This window comes from Mustela putorius, unplaced genomic scaffold (genome assembly GCF_011764305.1).
Source record: "Mustela putorius furo isolate JIRA1106 unplaced genomic scaffold, ASM1176430v1.1 tig00000680_pilon_pilon_pilon, whole genome shotgun sequence".
NCBI classification, from domain to species: Eukaryota; Metazoa; Chordata; class Mammalia; order Carnivora; family Mustelidae; genus Mustela; species Mustela putorius.
The window spans coordinates 2,382,570-2,405,431 of record NW_025421442.1 but is presented as its reverse complement, the minus strand read 5'-3'; the positions used below and the strand labels follow the sequence as shown (position 1 = coordinate 2,405,431).

Below are 22,862 nucleotides of genomic sequence, written 5' to 3'. Positions count from 1 at the left end.
TGTTGCCGCAGCTGTGTTCTCTTTCTTCCTCTTACTTTTCAAGCTGGGTTGCCTCCCAAATTTCAGAAACTGGGTCCTCCAGCATCATATTGGGCCAGCAGTTAGAGCACCTGTAAGTCGATTAGAGCCGATGCTGGCTCTGGGGGAGGAAGAGGAGGAGGAGGAGAAGAAGGAAGTGGAGGCTTTCTGATGACCCCGAAACTGAGCGGGGACACCACCTCGTAGTGCTCCTGACCAAATGTAGGGAGCCAATTCCCTTGTGACCCCACCTTCTGAATGAGAGAAGCAATACAAAAATAGAACATTCTCATCCTGCTCTCTCTCTCTCTCTCTCTCTCTCTGCCTCCTTCCCTGCTGGCAAAGCAAACCAGTAAGATGACAGCATTAAATTTGGGGAGAAAAATTCTAATTCCAAACATCTATGAATAAACCAGACTAAGTAAATTCACAGCCTTCCAGTTGACTTCAGATAGGAAATCAGAAGGCCCTCGAGGAGGCCCAACAGAGAAAAAGGAACGAGGCAGGACTCGCAGTCCACAGACGGGAAACCCTGAGGACTTGGAGCCTGGGTCTGGTCCCATGAGCTCTTCAGAAAACCCTCACAAAGCCAACATGTGGAGGATTTTTGACAGCTTTGGGCTGATGAAATGAAAATTGGTGGTTGTCGAGAAAAGCTTATGGCATCAGGAGGGGGCATCAGGCATGCCAGTTACCCTTCCCAGGCGTGTGCTAAGAGGCACCCCTTGAAGCTAGGCCCCTTCTGGGGCATTCCCAGTGCGGGCACTTACCGGGTCTCCCCCTGACGCGAAGGAGATGGACTGCATGTGGTGGTTCGCAATGATCTGCCCAGAACGAGAAACGAGACACGTGGTCAGCACCTGGCCCACAGCTCTGGTCAGCGGCTCCCCTGTAGTGGGCTTTTCCCAACACAGCTGCTGCTGGTCCGGCCACTCCGCCAGAACCAGGTCACGTGCGTCTGACGGCAGCCCTCAAGGGAGGAAGGAGGGGTGCCCACTTCACGGACGGGGAGCCCGAGGCCCAGGGGCGACAGCGGACCGTGGGCAGCACTGGGACCACACATGGGGGTCTCCGACCCCCACACCGAGACACATGCACGGTGCAGTGTCTGTCTTCAGAGACCCACGCGGCCTGCCGCCCAGACCCGCGGTAAGCACAGAGGGGAACCTGTCACCGGCTTGAATCCCACGTGTGTACCAATCAGACAGCCTGCGTCAAACGTGGGACCGTCCTGGGCACTCCAGGAATCAGTGGGATCGATTGGAAGGCCAGCGAGGACATTCCAAATTAATGTTAAACGGGGACATCCCCATGAGCATCGTCAAGGGCAGCTCGCGGTGGGCTTCAGGACACACTGAGGAAATTAGAAGCTGCCCTAAATTGAAAAAGCTACGTCCATTTTCCCTGCTGTTCTTATCACTATTTTTATCATTTGGAAGACAATGTAATGACCCTGAAGTGAATTCCAGGGGTGGGAAGAGTGGTCCTGCCCCCAACCCCAGCCCCGCCAGGCCAGCGTTGTCTCTGGACGGCTCCCCGCGGCAGGCAGGGGGAAGTTACAGAGACGACACCCCACCGTCCCGGGGGCCTCCCCGCCACACTCCTGTAACTCTCGAACCAAGACAATGACTGCGCTGAGAGAAAATCAGACAGTTTAAAATGCCTCCTTGGGCTGTTGGCACTTGCAAAACCGCTTGGGATCTAGAAAGACCTGAGCAGATGACTGGATAGAAACCAGGAGGCTGGGCCCGGTCCCCGGCAGAGCCCCCTTGGTCTAACCCCCTGCAGCCGCATGCAGCCTTCCGGGACCCTCGTGCCCCCTGTCCCCCAGCAGGAGCCCCCAGGACAGCAGCGACCAGCAGCAATCCCCAAGAGAGGATAAACTTCTAAAAGGTGTTGATCTTTGCGTATTTCGTTTTTGCTCACGAGGCAGCTCTCATACTGGGGTTTGGAATTGACATGGATGTTAGGACTCGGGAAGAAAGGGAAATCGTTTTTGGTCGCCACGATGCCTGACCGCTACTGTGTGGCTGTTCTCAGCCCTTGGGGTGAGATGGAAATTAAACGGAGAGCAACAGCTCTGGAGGTGGTGAACCGCGAGCGGTTTTTCCATCCTCGTGGGGTTCTGGTGCTTCACCTCTCTGAGCGCTCTGCAGAGGGGAGCGCTGGGCCCTTTCATGGTCGCTCTGCACGGGGCGGGGAGCACCCAGTGAGGCCAGCCCGTGTGCACTCCGCCACGGGAGAGCCAGAGGATGTGGCTGGGACACGCCAACCATCCTGGGCCGCGGTCCTGCCGTCTGGGAGGGTGCCCCCTCTTCTGAGCCCAGCCCCCACCATCCTCCACCGACAGTGACCCGGACCTGGCCAACCAGCTCCCCATCCTTTCTGCTCTTCCTCAGTCTGCTTTTGTAAGGGAGGGCTGAGGGAGAAGAGGGGACTAGGAGGCGTGTCCCACAGGACCGAGGGCATGGCCCGAGCATCCCTAGAAACTTGGGAGCAGCCGTGCACCGTGGAAGCGTGAATAGGGACGCGTGGTTCAGGGCCGAGGGGCCCCTCCTTCCTCCGCTGCTGTGCAGAGCGAGGGCCTCTGCAGCCTGGGTCGCAGGTGCTCAGCCCCGAGACAGCCCCAGAGAAAGGCTGAGCCTGCGGAACCCTCCTAGCCCACCACTAGATGCCGGTCATCGCAGCGGTGGGTGGACCAGTGTGAAAAGACGGTGATCATCTCTAGGGCAAACGCGGAGAGGCGTCGAAACAAAGCCCAGACGTTGCCTCTCGGTTCGATGCTGGATCCAGGCTTTATCTCAACACCTCTGGTGCGGGGCAGACGAGTAAGTGAAGCTGGGGAGCTGGGGGCGGGGCATTGAGCGCCCACACACCTGTTTGGAGTCGGGCGTCCGCAGGTTCAGGCTGGCGGTCGATACGGTCAGCGAGATGCTCATCCCCGCAAACTGGAGGTTGGTCTTGCCCAGGATGCTGGACAGCATTTTGCTGGGAGGCTGTGGAATCAAACAGTGGGGTTTTAGGTTTTGATTCCGGTCGTCGAGACCTCTCTTGGTTCCTGTGGGCTGCACCTCCAAACCTCTACCCTCCCGCCCCCTCGATGCTCAGAGGCTCGGGAAGGAGACGGTGCCACGCACGAGCTGGGGTGTGGAGGGGACCCACACCGATGCACGAGTTCTGCAGCACGCAGCAGGCAGCGGTAACTGCTCCAGCACACACACCAGGATGAAGACCCTCGCGGGATATCAGTGCAGGCGGACACGTCTCCTGTCCCTCCCGAGCCTGGGGACGTGCCACAGACCAGCGCCTGCAGCTGACCCGTGCATCGTTGAGCTCTGGCGTTCGTGTCTACGGCCCCTGGACACCAGGTGCAACCCATGCGTCGATGTGAGGCAGCACGTCTTCAGGGATGTCACATTGGAGCTTGAAATCGGCCAGGTGGGGTTACATATGCCATGGAAACTGGCAAACACTACTTCTGGTGCTTCTTACATGGCCCCAAGAGCCGCTGGTTACATCTCCCAGCACAGCACAGGCATCTATCACAAAAGCCGCTCTAGTGAAGTGGATTCAGGTCCATAAGCGCTCGAGCAGCCTGGGCCCTGTCTCACGCGGCTGCTGTCATCACGCTCTGCGGAGCTAGGCCCACAGGGTGCAACTGGGGTGCTGACTTGGGTTGGCCAGTGACACCCAAGGCCATGGCAGGGGACCCCAAGTTCTTGTGTTTAGAAGTGCCAAGAGCCAGGCGGTGAAAGGGACCCTGATGGGTGGGGTGTGACTAACGGTGTCGCGCAGGGGGAAGACACGGGACACAGTACCTTTCTCTTCCTGAAGGCTCCTTTGGCGCCAGGGACAGCTTCACACACACGGCTGATGGCTTCCCTTAAGGGGGCAGAAGGAGAGCCATTTGTCACGTTAATCAGGATTCTGTGACCTAGAGACCACATGCGCACGTCCCCAGGGAAAACATCTGCTGTGCATCCGGCATAGACAGAGCCCCCCGCCCTGCAGGGGTCACCCAGTTCCCCTCGAATGAATAGGTCATCTTGAACCTCTGACGGGCAGCACCCGTGCTCTTCCTGGTGCTGGGGATGCATCCTGACCGTGTGACAAGAACTGAGGCCACACCCCTCTGTTGTACGTTTGGTTAGGATTCCATCTAATAAACCGGTACCCGGACATGCGGCCTCCTGGTGTTTCCTTCAAGGCCACGGTCCTGGCCCAGACCTGACCAAGCACTGCAATGGGCCAGCATCGTTCCAACGTGGCTGAAGGAGGGGAGGCGCTCCAGTGTGACACAGCTGGGTCAGACATGGGGTCTGTGCAGGGCAGCTCCCTCAAGCATGCGTTTACTGAGCAGCTACTACGTGCTGGGCACTCCCCTGAGGAATGGAGGCAAGGGGCCGTGATGGGAGGCCCGGGTGTCTCCCGGGGCAAGACACCCTGAGAGGTGGGGAGCAGGGAATGTGCCACACGGAGGCTGCTCGGGTCCAGATGCTGGAGGTGGGGGACGGGTGCCACCGGAGGGAGGACGAGGCTGGTGGCAGGTGCTTTCGTGAAAGCAAACAGGTCTCTCTCTGAGCTGGCCTCCGTGGGGAGTGACAGAGACAGACCAGAGGTGGCTCTGAAGTCAGGAGCCCAGAAAGGAGCTGGGAGACTGTGAACCCCTCCCCTTGCTCGTGAGGAAAGGACAAAATAGTAAGAGATAAACCGGGATCTGAACACACCGAATGACAAGACAATGGGTCTTCAGGAACATGCTGCAAGCTTTCAACGCTACATACTTCTGGAAATTATTTTCTACCACCTAGAAAAAGAATTGCCACCACAAGACAATGGTCTTAAGAGAAATCTGCCCTTGTTAAATTAGGTAGGAGACTCAGGTAAGCCTCATCTTTGCTGCTAGATTCACTGCAGGGGTGGGGAAAGACTATTCTAGAAGTTCAGATGCCATGAAGACTGGAGAGTGAGTCACCGAGACTCAGAAAAAGTTCATTTAAAAGGAATGAGTGTTTCTGATGTTTATGCTTAGTCATTTATTTTATAATAACGTTCCAACTGTGGTTCTATCAAAATGATCACCCAAGTACCTTCTAAAAGTAAATTCCTGTTGAAGAAGGTCAAGCTGTCTCTTTATAGGACGACATAAACCCCAGCATCTATATTTTATCTGTTTAATTAAAAAAAAAAAAAAAGTTCACCGCATCTCTGCACTGTGCTTATTACATCAAGTGACAGACTTGGCTAAGCCAAGCAGCCAAGTCTCTGATGGTCTCAGCAGGCCAGAAAGACATCACCGGCGGGAAGCTTCCCGTAAGTCTCTCCTTAAATATCCATTATAAGCTTCGGGGCTCTTTCCTGATCCGCCAACGTGGACAATGAGAGAAAGAAATCAGCCTTGGGTGGCAGTTTCCCAAGAGGATAACTGTCCAGCGTCTAACCTGTGTGACATCCGTGTCTGAGCTGGTGGGCCACGAAGCTTGGGCCACGGGCCTCCCTCCCGCCTGTGCACAGCTTCTGAGAGAGGTGGGAACCACCCGTGGGCATAAGAATGGGTTGGGGAGAGACACAAATAATAAACCAGTCTGTCAAGCGAGTCCTCCCACAGAGTCAGCCCGCATTCCAGGGCATTCAGAGACTCAATCTTTTGTCCTTAAGATTTGCAAATTTCAGAAATTCCAGAAACTTCTCCGAGCTCTAAAGTCGAAAGGATTCCCTTGCGGGTTTTAGAAGCCTCCAACACGCTTGCAAATCAGGCTGCTCTTGAGAAAAATGGCCTCTCTCCATCACCGGCACACACTTGCTCCTAACGCTCGTGTGCGAAACTGCGTGCGTGGGAACGGTGTGTGCGCCCAGGCTGGCGGCGTCGGTTTCCACTCGAGAAAGGGGTGTGATGCGATGTAGGAACTGCAGCCCTTCGGTGCGGCTCCCTCAGAGGTCTGGCCGCGGAGCCACGAGTCTCCTCAGTCCTTCTTGTCTAGCACTGTGTGTCTGCGTGTGCGGTCCTGACTCAGCCTATGCGCGTAGGAATAGTTCTTTAGCTCTGCGTAAGTCGCCGAATCCCGGCTCGATTCTCAGGCGGCAAGAACAGGCGCTCCCCGTCGTTGAGAACAGAGATTGCGCCCCGACCCCACCTCGGTGAGCCACGACCTCAGAGCTCAGCTAACAGGGATCTCTGGCTGCTGTGCAGTCTCCGGGAAGCAGCTGGCGCCTCCCTCTGTCGCGGCCCCACACCGGCCCCGCCAGCACGAAGCGCTCATCCCAGCCAGCCGCGCCCTCGTGTCGCGACTGCTGCGCGGAGCGTAGCAGGATTTGAGAACTGGGTCCTTCGACTCACGAAGCACCGCTGCGTCCCCATTCATCCGTCTCGTGCTGCCTGCTTACCCTCCCCTCACACACATTCTGGAATAAGATCATAAATATAGATCGATCGATAGATAGATGTCCCACATGGTGATTTTGCCGTAACGGGGTCATACTCTAGCCCGTGAGGGGCAACAAACACGCGTGATGGCAAAGTGCGTCCATTCCACGAAGAAACGTGGTGATGGGAGCAGAACGTGCCACCCCACGCAGGCCACACAGGCCACGCTGGCATCGGGGTTACTCTGCCCTGAAGGCCGCCAAGAAGCAGCAGTGCAAGAAACAGCTCTGCTCTTCCCTGCATTTGCCTAAAAGCAGGACATAAATTTGCGGAGCTAGCCCCCACTCTGTCCACGGGAAGGACGTGCTCGTGTCATGGGACGGCCTCTCTCTTTCCCTTCCTAACCCTCAGAGCCCAGGGGGTGGTCAGCGTGTCCGCCCCAGCCGGGGACGAGGGTATTCCCAGGACAAGCAGGGCACCGTGGGATGGGGGTGCACCAAATCACTCGTGTCTGGACCTCTAAAGAGATGAGATCAGGAAAATGTCATTGAAGCGGGGACAAAGGGGATTCTGGCCTACACCACACACTGTGACTTTGGGCATTAGGAAGGTGATTTGGGGTTGTTGTTGGTGGTGGTTTTTTTCTTTTGTTTTGTCAGGATTTCTTTTTCTTTGCATGCCTCATGTATTACATTCCTGCGGACTCATTAAAATGCACCCCAGCCTTTAGGCTTTGGTTCTCACAGATCAAAGTTGGAAATGATAAATCCGGAACCTAGGTGACTGTTTGCCTTACGAGTGACTATGCTCAGGGCATCAGACATTCAGTGCCTGCCCGAGGGTGTGGCACAAGTTCCAGGTTGTAAGGTTTGGCAAGTGCTGGAAAATCCCATCACTCGGACGTCTCATCAGGGCCCGTGTTTTCTTCCGACTTCCGAAGCTGAGAGGTCTTTGATCACAGCACCAAGCAGCTCTCTCCTGACTCCCACTAAGAGAAGGTTTGAAGGACCGGGTGCGAGAAGCCGCCAGGCAGCAGGCTGGGGTGGAGGGGACCTGGGGGCCGATGCTCTGCTCTGATCTGCTTCCCACAAGGCTTTCCCAGGAACACAAGCCTGAGGAAGGGAACGCAGAACCTACCGCCCGAAGACACACACCAAAGACACACACTTTCCAAAACAGGGATGCACGGCTCTGTCAGCCCTCAAGGTTGTTAGTGATAGAAATGCGTGAGTCCCGGCACCATCTGGGCCGGCAAAGAACAGACACATGTTTCTTTGCCAATAGGACCCTGTGGATCCCTGCGCTGAAGGAGATTGACAGGTGGAGGTTAGGGTGCACGTGTGAATTCTGCCCCCCGCCACCCCGGCTGCGTGAGGCACGCTTTCATGGGCGGAGGGCCAGAGGAGGTCATCCAGGAGCCCATGGAGTCTCCTCACATTCACGGTGCCTGGCATGGGCCAAAGGCAGCATGTCTGTCCCTGTTGCTGTCATCAGTATTCACGACAAAGCTCCAAGAACACATCGTCCTTCAGGACCGAGAGGAGCTTGGACCGATGGACGCCCGCCAACTGGTCCTAAATCTAATTATACGATTGGCCCCGAACCACATGGGGGGAGTGGCACGGGTCCACTTGTATGTGGATTTTTAAAAATAAATGTGGTACAGTCCCGTGAGTGTATCCTCTCTTCTTCATGATCGTTCCAATGACATTTTCCCTTCTCTAGCTTACTTTAGTCTAAGAATATGGCATATGATATATATAACATATGAAATACGTGTTAATTGACTGTTGATGTTTTTGGTAAGGCTTCCAGTCAACAGGCTATTAGCAGTTATGTTTCTGAGAAATCAAATGTTGTACATGGGTTTTTAACCAAGTGGAGGGTCAGTGCCCCAAGCCCTGTGTTGTTCAAGGTCAGCTGTCTGTACGTAATCACATACATGTGCCCCTGTGCACATACAGACAGAGAGCGTCAGAGACACAGAGAAGGACATATGTAAAGTCCCGGCAGCCTGTTCTGGCTCCAAACACGACGCACGTTCACATTGACCGTAATCGGATTCGTTTGCAGACATATGGTCCCTAGAAACATATGGTCTCTAGAAAACCACGGGAAAGTAAGCAGACCCGTGTGAGCATGAGCTACCGAGGAGTCCGCTCTCGGATTCTATGGACATCTTAGTCCTAGTCTCCCGCGCCGAGATGACACGGAGGGCGGCCGGGGTGGCCGGTCCCCTCGGGCGCATGGGTCTGCTGTGCACACGCCCCTCCACGCACGCAGACACACATGCACGCATCCAGTGGGCCCAGACACTCTTGTCTGAGGTGCACAGATCCTCAGGAAGTCAATGATGAAGCAGAAACGAATTTTCCTCTTTTCCAGTTGAGGAGACTTGGATCCGTGTAACAGGACCTGGGTTGTCAGCACGGCCGATGCCAGACGCTCTTTCCGGAAAGAAGGAAACTGTGTTTCCCTCCTCACCTCGGCAGGATTTCCCCGCCCTGGCCCCTCATGTCCAGAGAACCGGGTGCAGATACACCAAGACGGAGCAGAGCAGAACACTCCCGACAGCAAATGGCTCTCGTGCCTCGTGGCTACGTGGGGTCCCAGCTGGCTCCCCTCCTGATCGTGGGGGGCTGTCCCAGCCAGCTCCCCACTAAGGGCAGTTGAGGTCAGGGGGGCCCCTGGAGTACGGAGTCGGGCCACACCCCACACTCCTGCCACTTCCGGGGGTGCGCCTGGTCACCACGCTATTAATAACGACAACCGTAAATTATTATACACACTAACTCTGGAAGACAAGGGACGTGAAATTTAAAAAGCCAAAGGACAAAGCCCTAGGAATAAGCACTCCGTGACTCAATGGGCCTCTCTTCAAAACTGCGTTGAATGTCGGGCAAAGAGCTACAGGGCCGTCAGGAAGAGGAGGTGTGGGGCAGAGCTGGCCCCGCAGCACACCTGACCGGGAGAAGCATGGGCAGGGCAGGGTACGGAGGACCACAGACTTTGGGGTCAGGGACCCCGGGCAGGGGCTGGCCCCGGGCTCCTGCAGGCTCCCACCCAAGTCCTGCAGGAAGGACCTTGCAGGGAAAGAGCCCACCTGCAAGGAACAGAGAAAAGTCTGGTTCGACCGTTCCTCATTGAACATCGTTGGGGCGCCTGGGTGGCTCAGTCGGTTAAGCATCTGCCTTCGGCTCAGGTCATGATCCCAGAATTCGGGGATCGAGTCCCTCAGTGGGCTTCGTGCTCAGTGGGGAGTCTGCTTCTCCGTCTCCGTCTGCTGCTCCCCCTGCTCCTGCTCTCTCTCTCTCCGTTAAATAAATAAAATCTTTTAAAAAAAATCGTACCCCTCGTGTGGGCCGCATGCGCACCTGGAGTATTTACTGAGACAAGACGTACCTCCCTTTCCTCAACACAGTCTGCTCATCACAGACGGTCCGTCAGGAGACCTTCTGTCCGTATCTACCTGCTTCCACGAAGAGGTGAGAACAGAGCCCTCGGACTGGAGAACAGGAGGGGCCCCCGCGAAGCCCAGGAGCCACTGGTCAGCCTTCGGAGAATGTGTCTTCAGTCCCTGGGGGCAAAGGTGTCCTCGATGGGAAGGCAGAGCCAGAGGGGGCGCCTGGGGCCAGAGGGCAGCGTCCGGGCTCACAAAGACAGACTCTGCATTGTAGGAGGGCAGCTTGCACACGCGCACACACACACACACACACACACACACACGGACATGCACAGGTCATGAAGAGCCAGCACCCCCAGGACAGGGACAGCTGACCTGTCTTCATGCCCCTCAACAACCTGAGCCACTTCTCCCGAGATGTAGGAGCCACTCTTCCCATTCAGAAAAAAATAAGTAACTAAGATAAAAGGAGTTCAGTTTGGAGAGGGTACGTAAGACTTCCCAGAGCCACACAGTAGTTCAAGGACTCAACATCGGAATTAGATCCTCCGGGGTCCGGAGCCGGGCTTTCCCGGGCTTGAGTGTCCTTTGAGGCTCACGCAATGCCCAGTGAGTGGCCCAGGGCCGCACTGCCCTCAGCTCCCCCATGAGCAAGCCAGCGTGCACCCCCAGGCTCTCCCAGGAATGAGGGGTGCCTTCCGGCAGGACCCCAACCCACAGGTCAGGGCAGCACAGTCCCATAGGCCCGGCTGCCTGGCCCAGTTTCAACACCACGGGGATTCGGGGCTGGGACTGTGGCCATCTTCTCCCACAGCGAGCATCCAAATACAAAAAGTAAAGAAATAAAAGTATCAGAAGATCGTCTGCATCGTCCCCCCACGAGGGAGCTCCTCAAGACGGAAAAACGTCTGGAATCAACACGCTCTACTTTAAACCTTTCACTGTAATACAGAACAGTCCCAGCACACCTGGACATGCAGGACATCCCCTCGAGTCGAGAAGGAAATAGAGAGGAACCCAACAGAGAGTGGACAGGTGGTGTCACCGGGGAGGTCATTACAGAGGAGTTGAGACCAGCCGGCAAAGGTCAGGGATGAGGTGCCAGACACTGAAACACCGGCAGCAACAGCTTTTGACCATAAAACTGGGGACGGCGCATGACGTGAAGGCCCAGCCGTGCTGGTGGGAGCGTCAGCCACGGTCAAGGCGGGCGCCCTGGGGGACCGCGCATGGGAACGGAGGCCCGCAGGTCCTCGAGGCAGAGCTCTGTCAGCCAAGCCACCCGGGACTGGACGGGTGACCGGGTCGGCGCTCGGGCTTCGGGACGCGCAGCTGCCACAGGATGAGCGAGACCCAAAGCTCCCGACCTGCCCATGAGGAAGGACACCCGGGGAGTGATGAGAGGGTGGGTGCCTGTGTGTGTGTGGGGGGGGGGGTGTGGGCACACGTGATACGTGTGTGTGTGATGTGTGCTGTGCGTGTCTGTATGAACACAGAAAGACGAGCTGCCTGTCCCCGCACCGTGAGTGGGTGTGTAGAACAGGGAGAGACTTTCTCTTTCGTCCTGTACGTCTCCCTTGTACAATTTGTTACAAGAATACCGTTTTAATAACGTTTTTTAAAAGGAAAAATATTTTTAAAATAGAACAAGAAACAAGTCCATATTGTCACGCGCATCATTAAGTCGCTCCGTTCTACTGCCGAGTACATTTATAGCACGCACAGAGCGGAACACGCTCCTTCTCTCCCGGCGGGATGGGGCCCGGCCGCCTCTCCCTCAGGGCCAGGGGACCGCGCTGCTGGGGCGCTGACGTCTGCGGCGTGTTGTCAGGTGCGGCTGTACGTACGCGGAGACTTAGCTTTGGGAGAACCCGTCCAGCTGCCTCCCACCCGCCCACGGTCACACACGCGACACAGGTGGCCCTCCTGGCGCTGATCTGCACGAAGTTAGGACGGCCGCGGGCGGCCGTTGGCACAAGGGAAGTGGAGGGGGAAGGAAGGTTCTGTCTGCTTTGCGGTGCTAATTAGTGCTTCTATACAACTGCCCACAGTCATCACAGGGCACGCGTACACGTCGCTGGATTTTACTCATGAAGTCAGCAGTGACGCTAGGGAAGGTACAGTCCCATAACAATTTTTTAATGAGGCAAGAAGCATAGCCTACCGTTTGCCCAGCAGGGCACCCCGCGGGCCATGTCCGGGAGAAGCGCGCACACGCGGTCCCCAGAAGACACGTGCAAGAGTGAGCGTGCTCTCGCCCTCCCTGGGCGCCCCCGAGCAGGGAAGAACACGCTAGCGGGGCAGCGGGAGCATGAGTGACGGTCGCAGACAAAAGGACGAGGGAGAGCGGAAAGGCGGGCCCAGGGTACACCGCAACCCCCGGTTACGAGTAGTTCAAGGCAGGCTTCGGGGGCCGTGGGGTGCATTCGGGACCCGTTCTGGGTCCTGGACTGGCTGACGGCCAGCGGGTGGGTGCCGACGCCTGAGAGCCGGGTCTAGTCCGCTGATGCCGGATACGGAGGAGAGGCGCCGTCAGAGGAGAACAAGAATTTCGCCAAACGTACAAAACGGTACCCGCTCTTAGTGGGCATGACGTGATTCTTGATTCCCGAGAACCGGGACACCATTACTCGCGTGTGTCCTGGATTTGGGGAGCCGGGAGGAGATCGTGAAGCCGGCTCCACCCCAGCACCCCTAAGCGAGGTCTGCGCTCGACTCGGCCCCCCGACCCCCGATGTGGAGGGCTGAGCTCCTCCGCATCACCACGAGGAGGATCCACGGGGCGGGGTAACCTGGCGTGCACTTGTCCACAGCACACGCAGTTCCGTTTCTCTGGGAGCCGCGTCCTCACGAGGACCTGTGAGCACAAAGGAAGAGCCCGAGGCTCGGCGAAAGCGCTCGTGAAACGTGATGGAAACTGCCCCTTCTCCTTTCGCGTACTTTTGTTTTCTGACGTTTCTCTAGGGACGATGCGATGTTTGCAATGACACAGAACCGAGTTTGGGGGCATGCAGGTTAGGGGTGTGCCATGGCTTTGACCTGGAGACACCGAGCAAAGTCTGAAGACTCTGATCGTCACAAGGTTGAGGGCGCATCTAGCGGGTGGAGCTCCGCAGGGGAGCTGCTGGATGCCCCAAACCGCCCGGGGCAGCCCCCAGCACGGAGCGCGGCCGGGCCCCGGATGGCAGGGACACCGAGGCCGAGGAGCCCCGTCCCGGAGCTCGGGTTTCATCTCTGTCCAGGGCGCTGGCCGCCGGGACCCAGCTCCCACGCCACCAGCATCGACGGGACAGTGCGAGGAGGCACCATTCACACCGGAGAAGGGTGTCCCCGGAAGCAAGGCTGCGGGGACAGCCCCACCTTCACCGCCAGCTGCTTGTCCTGCAGGTCCCAGGCGTCCCCAAGGGCTGTGGTCCCAGCAGCAGGGAGGGTCGGCTGCTACTGTGGGCGCCTCCTCACCGGGGTCCAGAAACCAGATCCCTGGAGCGACCTGCCGGCTCCCTCCCCGCTCACCCAGACAGAGGGACCCGGGCTCTGGACAGGGTGCCTGTGGGACAAGGGGCTGGCAGTCACCTGTGCGAGGCTGGGGCCTGAGGAGGGGAAGAGGCTTTGCCCCGCAGAAGAAAGCACCACGAGGACAGTGCGCGGGCCGGCAGGGTTCAGGGCAGCCTCCTGGCACAGACCCCCGCCCCAACCCCGGTGAAGTGGGACAGCTAGGGTCAGAAGATCCACCAGAGGGGGGCTCTGCAGAACCGGGGTCCTGAGCAGACGCCCCAGGGCAAGGACACCCGCCCACCCCTCCGGGCACCTGCAGGCATCCAACAGAGAAGGCTCACTGCCTTAGGACACCAGCCACGGAGCACGACCTCTGAAGGCAGGTCAGACCCACGGCTCAGCAACACGTCTCTCTCGCATTTCAGTGCATTTGAGTAAATGAGAGCAACCTCCAGGTTGGCTCGTGGAGCTGTCTCTCCAGCGCTGAAAGGCTTCACTGCACCAGCGGTTATAAAGTGCTGCTTCTGACGTGATCCGCGTCTTCACTCCTCCCGGCGGCAAGCCGTGATTAAGGACTCGGAGAGAGGACATCGTGCCGCCGCGGCCCTCGAAGGAAGCCGTGTTTTCTACCAAAAATGACCTTCATGCTACTCACCACAGGCAGCCGCGCTGAGTTTCCCAGAAAAGGCCCCAGGGGCAGAAAGGAAGGAGAAATGATTTAATAACACCTTTCCCACACAGACTCTGTCTCACTGATCACATCCTCTGGGCCGCCACTATTAACAATCTGCTTTTTCTGATGCTTCGTTTTAGCCATTTCCCCAGACTCCTGCAAGCTTAAGATTTCGACAAACATTGGTTGACCGCCGACCATGTGCTGGGCCATGAGCTTCTGGGGGGCCCTGCTGGGAGTCCTGTTGCCCCGGCGGGCTCTGACAATGCCGCACCCAGACCTCATCCAGGAAACAAACCCTGTGTTTATTATTTTTTTTTCAGATTTATGTATTTATTCGAGAGAGGGAGAGCCCGTGCACTAGAGCACAGTGGAGAGGGGCGTCGGGAGATGGAGAGAGAAACTCAGGCCGACTCCATGCTGAACAAGGAGCCGGCCATGGGGCTCGAGCTCCCAACCCTGAGACCACACCTGAGCTGAAAGTAAGGGTCAGACTCTTAACTAGCTGTGCCACCCAGGCACCTCTGCTTTTTATTTGTTTTTAAAGATTTTATTTATTTATTGAGAGAGGAGAGAGAGAGAGACAGAGAGAACATGAGTAGGGGAGGGGCAGAGGGACAAGCAGACTCCCTGCGGAGTGGGAAGCCCAAACTGGGGCTCGATCCCAGGACCCCAGGTTCATGACCTGAGCCAAAGTCAGATGCTTAACCAGTTGAGCCACCCAGGCGCCCCAAACCCTGTGTTTAGAAGGCAGTGGGGTTCAATCCCCTGCCCTACCGGATTCAGACACCTTAGACTTTGTTATAATGACCAACAAATATGAATAGATTTTGATGATGGGAAAATGCTTATGATTCTAAGGGAGGATCCGTGAATATAAGCTTTTATATACAGTCTGAACATTGTTATATCAAAAATGCATAAGAAAAACACCTTAACTGAACCATGTCAAAAGTGACATCATCGCTACTGAGACAAGGTGACATCATAGGGTGAGAAGGACACAATTTCTATCCTGTCAGAAGTACGTGACCCAAAGGCAACAGACAAATTGAAATTGAGGGAAATCCTACAAAAAAGTCCACTTTTTATAAATGTCAAGACAACAGAAGGTTGGGTGTTTGTGCCAGTGGAAGGGAGTCCAGAGCCGGGACAACTAGACACAATGGGTGATTCTGGCTGGAGCAGCCTCTTGATATCAAACCAGACAAGGACACTGCGAGAAAATTACAAGCCAGTGTCCCTGGTGAACACAGATGCAAAAGTCCTCAACGAAACAACAGCAAACCCAACCAACAGTATGCTAGAAGGATTGTTCACCTGGTCAAATGGGATTTATTCCAGGGACGCAAGGGTGGTCTGCAAATCAAGCACTGTGACGCTCCCCGGCTAATGTAGGACAAAAACCACACAATCATCTCGGTCACTTGAGAAGACTCCTTGGACAGAATTCAACATATATTCCTGGCAGGAACTCTCAGAAAACTGGGTGTACAGGAAAGTACCTTAGCATAATTCAGGACATACGGGACAAGCCTGACATCACACTCAGTGGGGAAGACCTACAGCTTTTCCTCTAAGGTCAGGAGCAAGATGGGGATGTCCACTGCCCCACCTCGATTCAATGTGCTGTTGCTTTTTCAAAACTGTTTTGGCTACTCTAGGTTCTTGACTGTTCTATGTACATTGAAGAACCAGCGTATTCATTTCTACAAAAAGGTTAGTGGGACTTTGATGAAAATTGCATTAAATGTTTAGATCGGGGTTTTTTTTTTTTAAAGATTTTATTTATTTATTTGACAGACAGAGATCACAAGTAGGCAGAGAGGCAGGCAGAGAGAGAGAGAGAGAGGAAGCAGGCTCCCCGCTGAGCAGAGAGCCCGATGCGGGGCTCGATCCTAGCACCCTGGGATCATGACCTGAGCCGAAGGCAGCGGCTTAACCCACTGAACCACCCAGGCGCCCCTAGATCAGTTTTTAAAGACTATATTTACAATGCTGAGTTTTCTAACCTGAAAATACAATATTTAGTAGTTTGTTGTATATAAATCTCACATTTTCTTAAAATTAACACTGAAACAGTGTGGAGGTTCCTCAAAAAATAAAAAATAGAGCTACCCTATGACCTAGCAATTGCACTACTGGATATTTACCCCAAAGATACAGATGTAGTGAAAAGAAGGGGCACGTGCACCCCAATGTTCATAGCAGCAATGGCCACAATAGCCAAACTGTGGAAGGAGCCGAGATGTCCTTCTACAGACGAATGGATAAAGCAGATGTGGTCCACATACACAATGGAATATTACTCAGCCATCAGAAAGGATGAATACCCAGCTTTTATATCAACATGACGGGACTGGAGGAGATGATGCTGAGTGAAATAAGCAGAGAGAGTCAGTTACCATATGGTTTCACTTACTTGTGGAGCATAAGGAAGAGCACAGAGGACATTAGGAGACGGAAGGGAAAATTGAAGCGGGGAATCGGGGTGGGGGACAAACCATGAGAGACTGTGGACTCTGGGAAACAAACTGAGGGTTTCAGTGGGGAGGGGGTGGGGGATGGGTGAGCCTGGTGATGGATGATTATAAGGAGGGCACGGATTGCATGGAGCACTGGGGGTTCTTTTCTGTTTTTAACATTTTTTTAAAGATTTATTTATTGGACAGAGAGGGATCACAAGTAGGCAGAGAGGCAGGCAGGGGTGGGGGGAAGCAGGCTTCCCGCTGACCAGAAAGCCCGATGCAGGGCTCAATCCCAGGACCCTGAGATCATGACCTGAGCCGAAGGCAGCGGCTTAACCCACTGAGCCACCCAAGCGCTCCGGAGCACTGGGTGTTCTATGCAAACAATGAATCATGGAACACGACATCAAAAGCTAATGATATACTCTATGGTGACTAACAGCACAACTAAAAAAATTAACACTAATTTGTGTTTTTATGCTATTCTATATGGTCCTTTAAAAATTTCATTTTGCAATTGATTTCTGCAACCTCACTTATTAGTTCTAGAAGCTTTTATGTAGATTCTTCAGGATTTTCTGTATAGATGGCCATGTCACATGTAAATAGAGACCATTTCATTTCTTTCTGTCCAATTTGTATGGCTTTTACATTGTTCTTATCTTAGCGCACGAAGATCTCGAGTACAGTATTAACTAAGGGCTGCTAACAATGGTGTTGGCTGTAGGGTTCTGTGGATTCTGCTTATCAGATTACGGGAGTGTCCTTCTACTCCTAGTGTGTTGAGAATTTTCATCATAAACGTATATTGAATTTTGTCAAAACCTTTTCTTCGTACATTAAGATTTCCATATTTTTTCCTTAGTCTGCTGATAAGGAGAATGACATTGATTAAACTGTTCATGTTGAGCCAACCTTGCAGTCTTCAGATAACCCTCCAGCATGTGATGTATTATTATCTTCTTGATAAATTGCTGGTCCAATTTGCTACCGCACTGTCAGGGTTCTCTGTCTATTTCACAAGGTGTTGTTTTTTTTGTTTTTCTTTTCATGCCTTTGTCTGGTTTTAGTATCAGATAATGCTGGCTTCCTAGAATGAACTGGGAAGTTTCCCTCCTGTTTTCAGGAAAAGACTGTGAAGAGCAGGTGTTATTTCTTCCCAAACGTCTGGTGGATTCCACCAGTGGAACCATGTGGCTCTAGAGCTTCTCCATGGGGAGTTTCGCTTTTTGATTTTAATTTCTTTAATAGACAAAGGTTTATTTAGGTTATTTTTTTCCCTTAAGCCACTCTGGTTGTTCTAACTTTCAAGGAATGTATCCATTTCATCTAAGTTATTCAATTTATTGGCATCAAGTTGTTCATGGGATTTTGTTATTATCCTCCAGAGCAGTAGTATCTGTGGGAATGTCCCCTCCTTCCTTCCCTCTGTTGGTGATCCAAACTTTCTCCCTTTCCACGACTCATCTAATAGTTTATCAATTTTAGTGGGTTTTTTTTTTAACCACCTTTTGGTTTTGAATGTTTTCTCTATTCTTTTCAATTTCATTGATTTCCAGTGCTCTTGAAATGGCCTAAAGAACAGTGAAACGTAGAGAAAACACAGCAATGATTCTGAGTCAAGAAATGGTTCACGATATTCAGACTCTGAGTTGGAAAAACGTTTTAGGGATACTTTTTTCGTATTGCTTATATTTTCCTTTTAACAGATGTACAAGGGTTATGGTGATAGAAATCTGTGCCTTCAGAAATACAAAATCGCTTTTTCAATATATATAGAAATTGATATGATTTTCAATACATATAAAAATTGAAAGCATTGTGTCATATTTTAATAGGCAGTGCTTTTCTTTTAATGCCTTCAAAATAACGAGTGGTTTTTTTCTTTTTACAGGAAGCAGTATTTTGGAGCGGATGGAATGTGGTCATGTCTTCAGATGTCTACTACCATGTCTAGTGAGGTAAGAGCGATTCAGACCATGTGGTCTTACAGCTCAGGGCAAAAGTGGGTGCTCCCGTAGCTGGATGCTTGGCCTGGAGGCAGGCACCAGGGCCAGGAGAATGAGGAGCAGCAGGTCAGCCTGGTTCTGCAAAGGAAGCCTAATGGGGCATCCTGAGAGGTATATTCGGGAAGGTAGCTGGGGTGGGTCAGGCAGAACGCTGGCTGCGAAATTAAGAATTTTCCATTGTGGGGCACCTGGGGGGCTCAGTCATTAAGAGTCTGCCTTCAGCTCAGGTCATGATCCCAGGGTCCTGGGGTCAAGCCCCGCACATGGCTCCCTGCTGAGTGGGGAGTCTGCTTCTCGCTCTCGCTCTGCCTTCTGCTGCCCCTACTTGTGCTGTCTGTCAAATAAACAAAATCTTTAAAAATAAATCTTCCATTAGATTCTGCAGGTAATGGATAAACGATGAAGGTTAATGGGGAGTAGTACGTCCCAGGCGGTGCCCAGGGAACTGAGGGAGGCTGCCCAGGGAGAGCCAGTAGGCACTAGTGTCTGAGCGAGGGAGGAAGGTCAGGTAGAACAGTCCCGGCTTCTACTCTGGGAGAAGACGCTGGCTGTTGTCACCGCAAGTACTCCAGGAGACGTGAGCTGGGCCCAACGGTCCAGGAGACGGTCCTGTTCTCACAGTGGTGGGAGGTGAGAACAGGAGCAGAGAGCCGATCCTTGGGACCTGGAACCGTGCCCAGCAAGACGCAGGTCTGTCTGGCCGCTCTCGGCGCAGGACTCAGAAGATTCAGGGGTGTGGACACAGGTCTGTGGCTTATGCACCCAGATGACTTAAGGCAATGAGACGGCCAACCTGGACAGAGTATCATGAACGGGAGAGCGTCGATGTCCGCGAACACGTCTCGAGCTCTTCTGTGCACTAGATGGCACGTTAGGTGCTTTTCAGATATTAACTCAATCACTTCTCGACCCTTTGAAGGAGGCACCATAATGATTCCCGTTTTAAAGATGGAGAAACAGAGACGCAACATATTTAAGTCACTTCCACAGCTGCCCAGCTGGAGAGTGGTTTCGTGCACACAGAAGCCCAGAGCATCTGTCTCCAGAACCTAGAACACGAGACCGTTCTCTTACAAGGGCAAGGAGATCTTTACGGAAGGATATATTGGAGTGGGGTGGGGGGACAAGTGAACTCCGAGAAAGAGACAGAAAAGGAGCAATCGGAGAGGTACTTCCTGACACAAATGTGCTTCTGGCAGGAGGATTATAAATACGCACCAGGCCAGATGGTCCCTGAGGAGAGTATGGAGTGAATGCCATATACTCCTCTCTATTTAAACCATGCTAAGCCACCAAGTCAACTATGCTCTCCATTTTTAAAATTTCTGGATGAGTGGGATCACTTGAAAAAAAAAAAAGATAAATGGACTCATTTTCAAAGCTGTGGTTTCATAGATGGGAGGAGTTGCAAATGGTTGGGAAGTTATAGATAGATCTCTGGAGCTCTGCTTCTCCAAGGGCGGTACCTGGCCCGGGGGCAGCAGCATCCCCTGGAGACTTGTTGCCAATGCAAATTCTCGGCCCCCACTCCAGACCTGCTGAATCGGAAACTCTGGGGGTGGGGCCCAGCCATATGCCCGAAAATGCCGTCCACGTGACTTCAGCGGGGGCCCACGTTTCAGAAGGAGGGATCCAGAAAATAAGACGATCTATGCTGTGCAGCCAGTGTCTGCAGCCCCACCCCGGGTCGAGCACTGATGGAACGCAGACCATCCCTGCGCCCCTCTGCCTAGCCTGCTGGGTTCTGAAAGGAATCAGACTCCAGGGGCGCCCAGGTCAGGTGGGGGCCCCTCCTCGCAGGGCAATATGGTAGAGGAAACACAAAGTTTCTCCATGCCTGCTGCCTTCACCCAGATCTTAGCAGGGTCGCGGGCACCTGGGACTCACCCCACCGCGCCACGGGCAGAATCCCACGGGAGGGCATCTTGACCATTAAGAAAGCTCCCGTGTCCTCAGCACGCCAAGAGTGACGTGCCTACCATGCAGAAGGTTCTAGCAGGAGCCGGCTTAGCAGGCTGCCAAAGCGGCAAATTAACAAACCAACAAATCCTGAGACTTCGCACGAAGCTCTGTGAAGTCCTCACCTGCTTTGCTGACACCCGCAGACACGGCATCTAACCTTCCTGTGCATTCCGGAGACACCGGGGCTCACCCCAGCCACCTGCCCTTCCTTGCCACGCGTCCTGCAAGAGCCTGGCTCACCCTCACGGCCCAGCTGCCCCCCGAGCCTCCCCCGGCCGACAGCCAGCCTCTGGCCGGATGTGCCCATGCCCGCGGGTGGTGACCACAGCGGAACGTGTGCCCGTGCTCGGTAGCCGCTTACCAGAGCGTTAGGACCGCAAGGCCGGCCTGACGTGCTGTGAGCCAGGCCTCGAGGGGAAAGGGGACCCCAGGACGAGGAAGGACGTCCGGGTTGTCCAGGTGGGGAGGGAGCGAGAGCCAGGCCGGGTTACGCAGGTCTTCAGGGCAAGCGAGGAAGACCCTGTCCCGGGGCGTCGTGCAGTCTGCGCTGGCGCGGCTCTCCGCCCACCGCCCCCGCCCGCCCCAGCCCGTCCACCCGGCTCGCCCGTCCTCACCTCCTCTGAAGCCCGCCCCAGCCCATCCCCCCCATCGCTTCAAGCTAGCTGCGGGGGTTAGAGCCTCTCTTCTCTAAACCAGCCACATGAAGTTTTCGGTTATGAACACTTTTATTACATTTCCTCCTGTTATTTGGAGAAAGTTCACGGCAGTCGCTGGAGCACAGGACGGACAGCCCCAGGAGGACGGACAGCCCCAGGACGGACTGAGGGCGTGGAGCGGGGACAGAGCCCCGTTTGCACGTCCACGTTGCCTCCAGACGGAGCCCCGTACTCACGACTCCGGACCCTGAGCTCCGGTTCCCGGCCCCTGAGCCTGCGCAGGCCATCGTTCCGCGGCGGCCAGTAGGGGCCTTTGGAACCCGCAGCGCTCCCCTCTCCAGTGGCGTCTCGGGGGCTCGCCCGGCAGTCGTGTGCTTCCCAAAAGATGCACCTGTCCCCGTCCCTCGTCCCTCGACGGGGCTGCAGCCCTGTGGCAGCACGCCGTCTGGGGCCGCCGCTGTGGCTCAGGTCTCCGCGCCACTTGCCAGCTTGTGCGATCTCAGTCTGGGAGAACTTTCCAGTCCCGTATCCTCACATCTGGGAGCGCACAGCCCGCCCCAGGGCTCCTGAGCAAAGCCTCGCACAAGAGGCCACTCTGAGGTCGCTCACCGACACTTGACAGTGCTCACCCTTTCACTGACAAAAGCAGCAAGGGCTCATCGTGATGACGGGCTCTTCCTGGCGCTTTGTTCTCAAAATCCAAACGGCGGCCAGACACGGGATGTGACTGACACATGGTTGTTGGACGAACGAATGACACACTCATTGCAAGGCCGGAATGCACTAAGTACTTAGTACGAGAGCCGTGATTAGTATTATTACCAATTATTATTAGCAGCTGGCAAAGCAGGGACACGATAAAATATTAGACAATATTGGCTCAAGTGAAAATGAAGACACATTATTAAATATTTCACCCTTTTCAGTAACTTAACAGTTTTCTCTTCAGCTAGAAAAAATACCCTGGATTGAACTGATATTGATAATTAGTAATAATATCAACGAGCAAACAATGTTACAGACTGATCATTGTATCAATTATAGTTACAATAATTACACTATCAGTGTTACTATCACACAGAAAATCAGAGAGAGGAACCTGAGCCCAGAGAGGTAACAAGTGGATGGGACCCAGAGCTCGGCTGGTGCCCAGGGTCCCTAGACTCCCCCACGGGATTAGGAGCTTCATTGGGCATATGTAGGTTTCTACTAGGAGGGGTCAGGACAGCTGCTCAGAGGGGCCACAGCTGAAAAGTCCGATTCAGAATGGACAGGCCAGGAACCGTCATCTTGACGCCCCCGAGCCCACTCTGGGGTCCATGGCCGGTGCCTATGACCCTGTCCAGCTGCCTCAGGGGCCCACTCTGGCATGGGCTGCTCTGACAGAGGCTCCTGCTGCATCCTCAGCCTGGCCAGGGATGGGGGGGGGGGGAGTCGTGTGCCTCTGTCTCTGCCCAGGACAATCCTCAATTTCACTTAACTTGGTGGGAAGCAGTTGGTGGGGAATGGCACCAGCGTCCCCTCCCTCTGGGAGAAGGAGGCCGGCCAGTGATGGGGCCTCTGTCAGCAACTCTCTTCCCTGCTCATCACGCAGGCCTATGAAAGCAATGGCCTCCCTCCTATGCTTCCTAAAAATCTACTGGCTTAAATGCTCCCTCCTCCGGGAAGCCTTCCCAGACTTGCTCAGGCCCTGGGGATGCTCTCCCAAGTGTCTGTGGTACTTCTGAAGGCTTGCACTGAACACCTGTAGGACTGTCTTGTGACTCTGGGCCTCTCTTGGGGTGTGGCCTGCTAAGCAGCTGTGCCCAGTACTT

At 54.4% G+C, this 22,862-nt stretch overlaps 1 protein-coding gene across 1 annotated transcript in view; it reads right to left on the bottom strand.

Moving 5' to 3' along the window:
- The window catches only part of SHC3 (SHC adaptor protein 3), an 89,644-nt gene that overhangs the window by 36,281 nt on the left and 30,501 nt on the right, over positions 1 to 22,862 (bottom strand). Inside the window, exons 3-5 of the mRNA XM_045083026.1 lie at positions 3,837 to 3,900; positions 2,895 to 3,014; positions 789 to 842 (exon numbers count right to left, since the gene is read on the bottom strand). Coding sequence (XP_044938961.1) covers positions 789 to 842; positions 2,895 to 3,014; positions 3,837 to 3,900 — 238 coding nt within the window. The remainder of the gene's footprint in view (positions 1 to 788; positions 843 to 2,894; positions 3,015 to 3,836; positions 3,901 to 22,862) is intronic.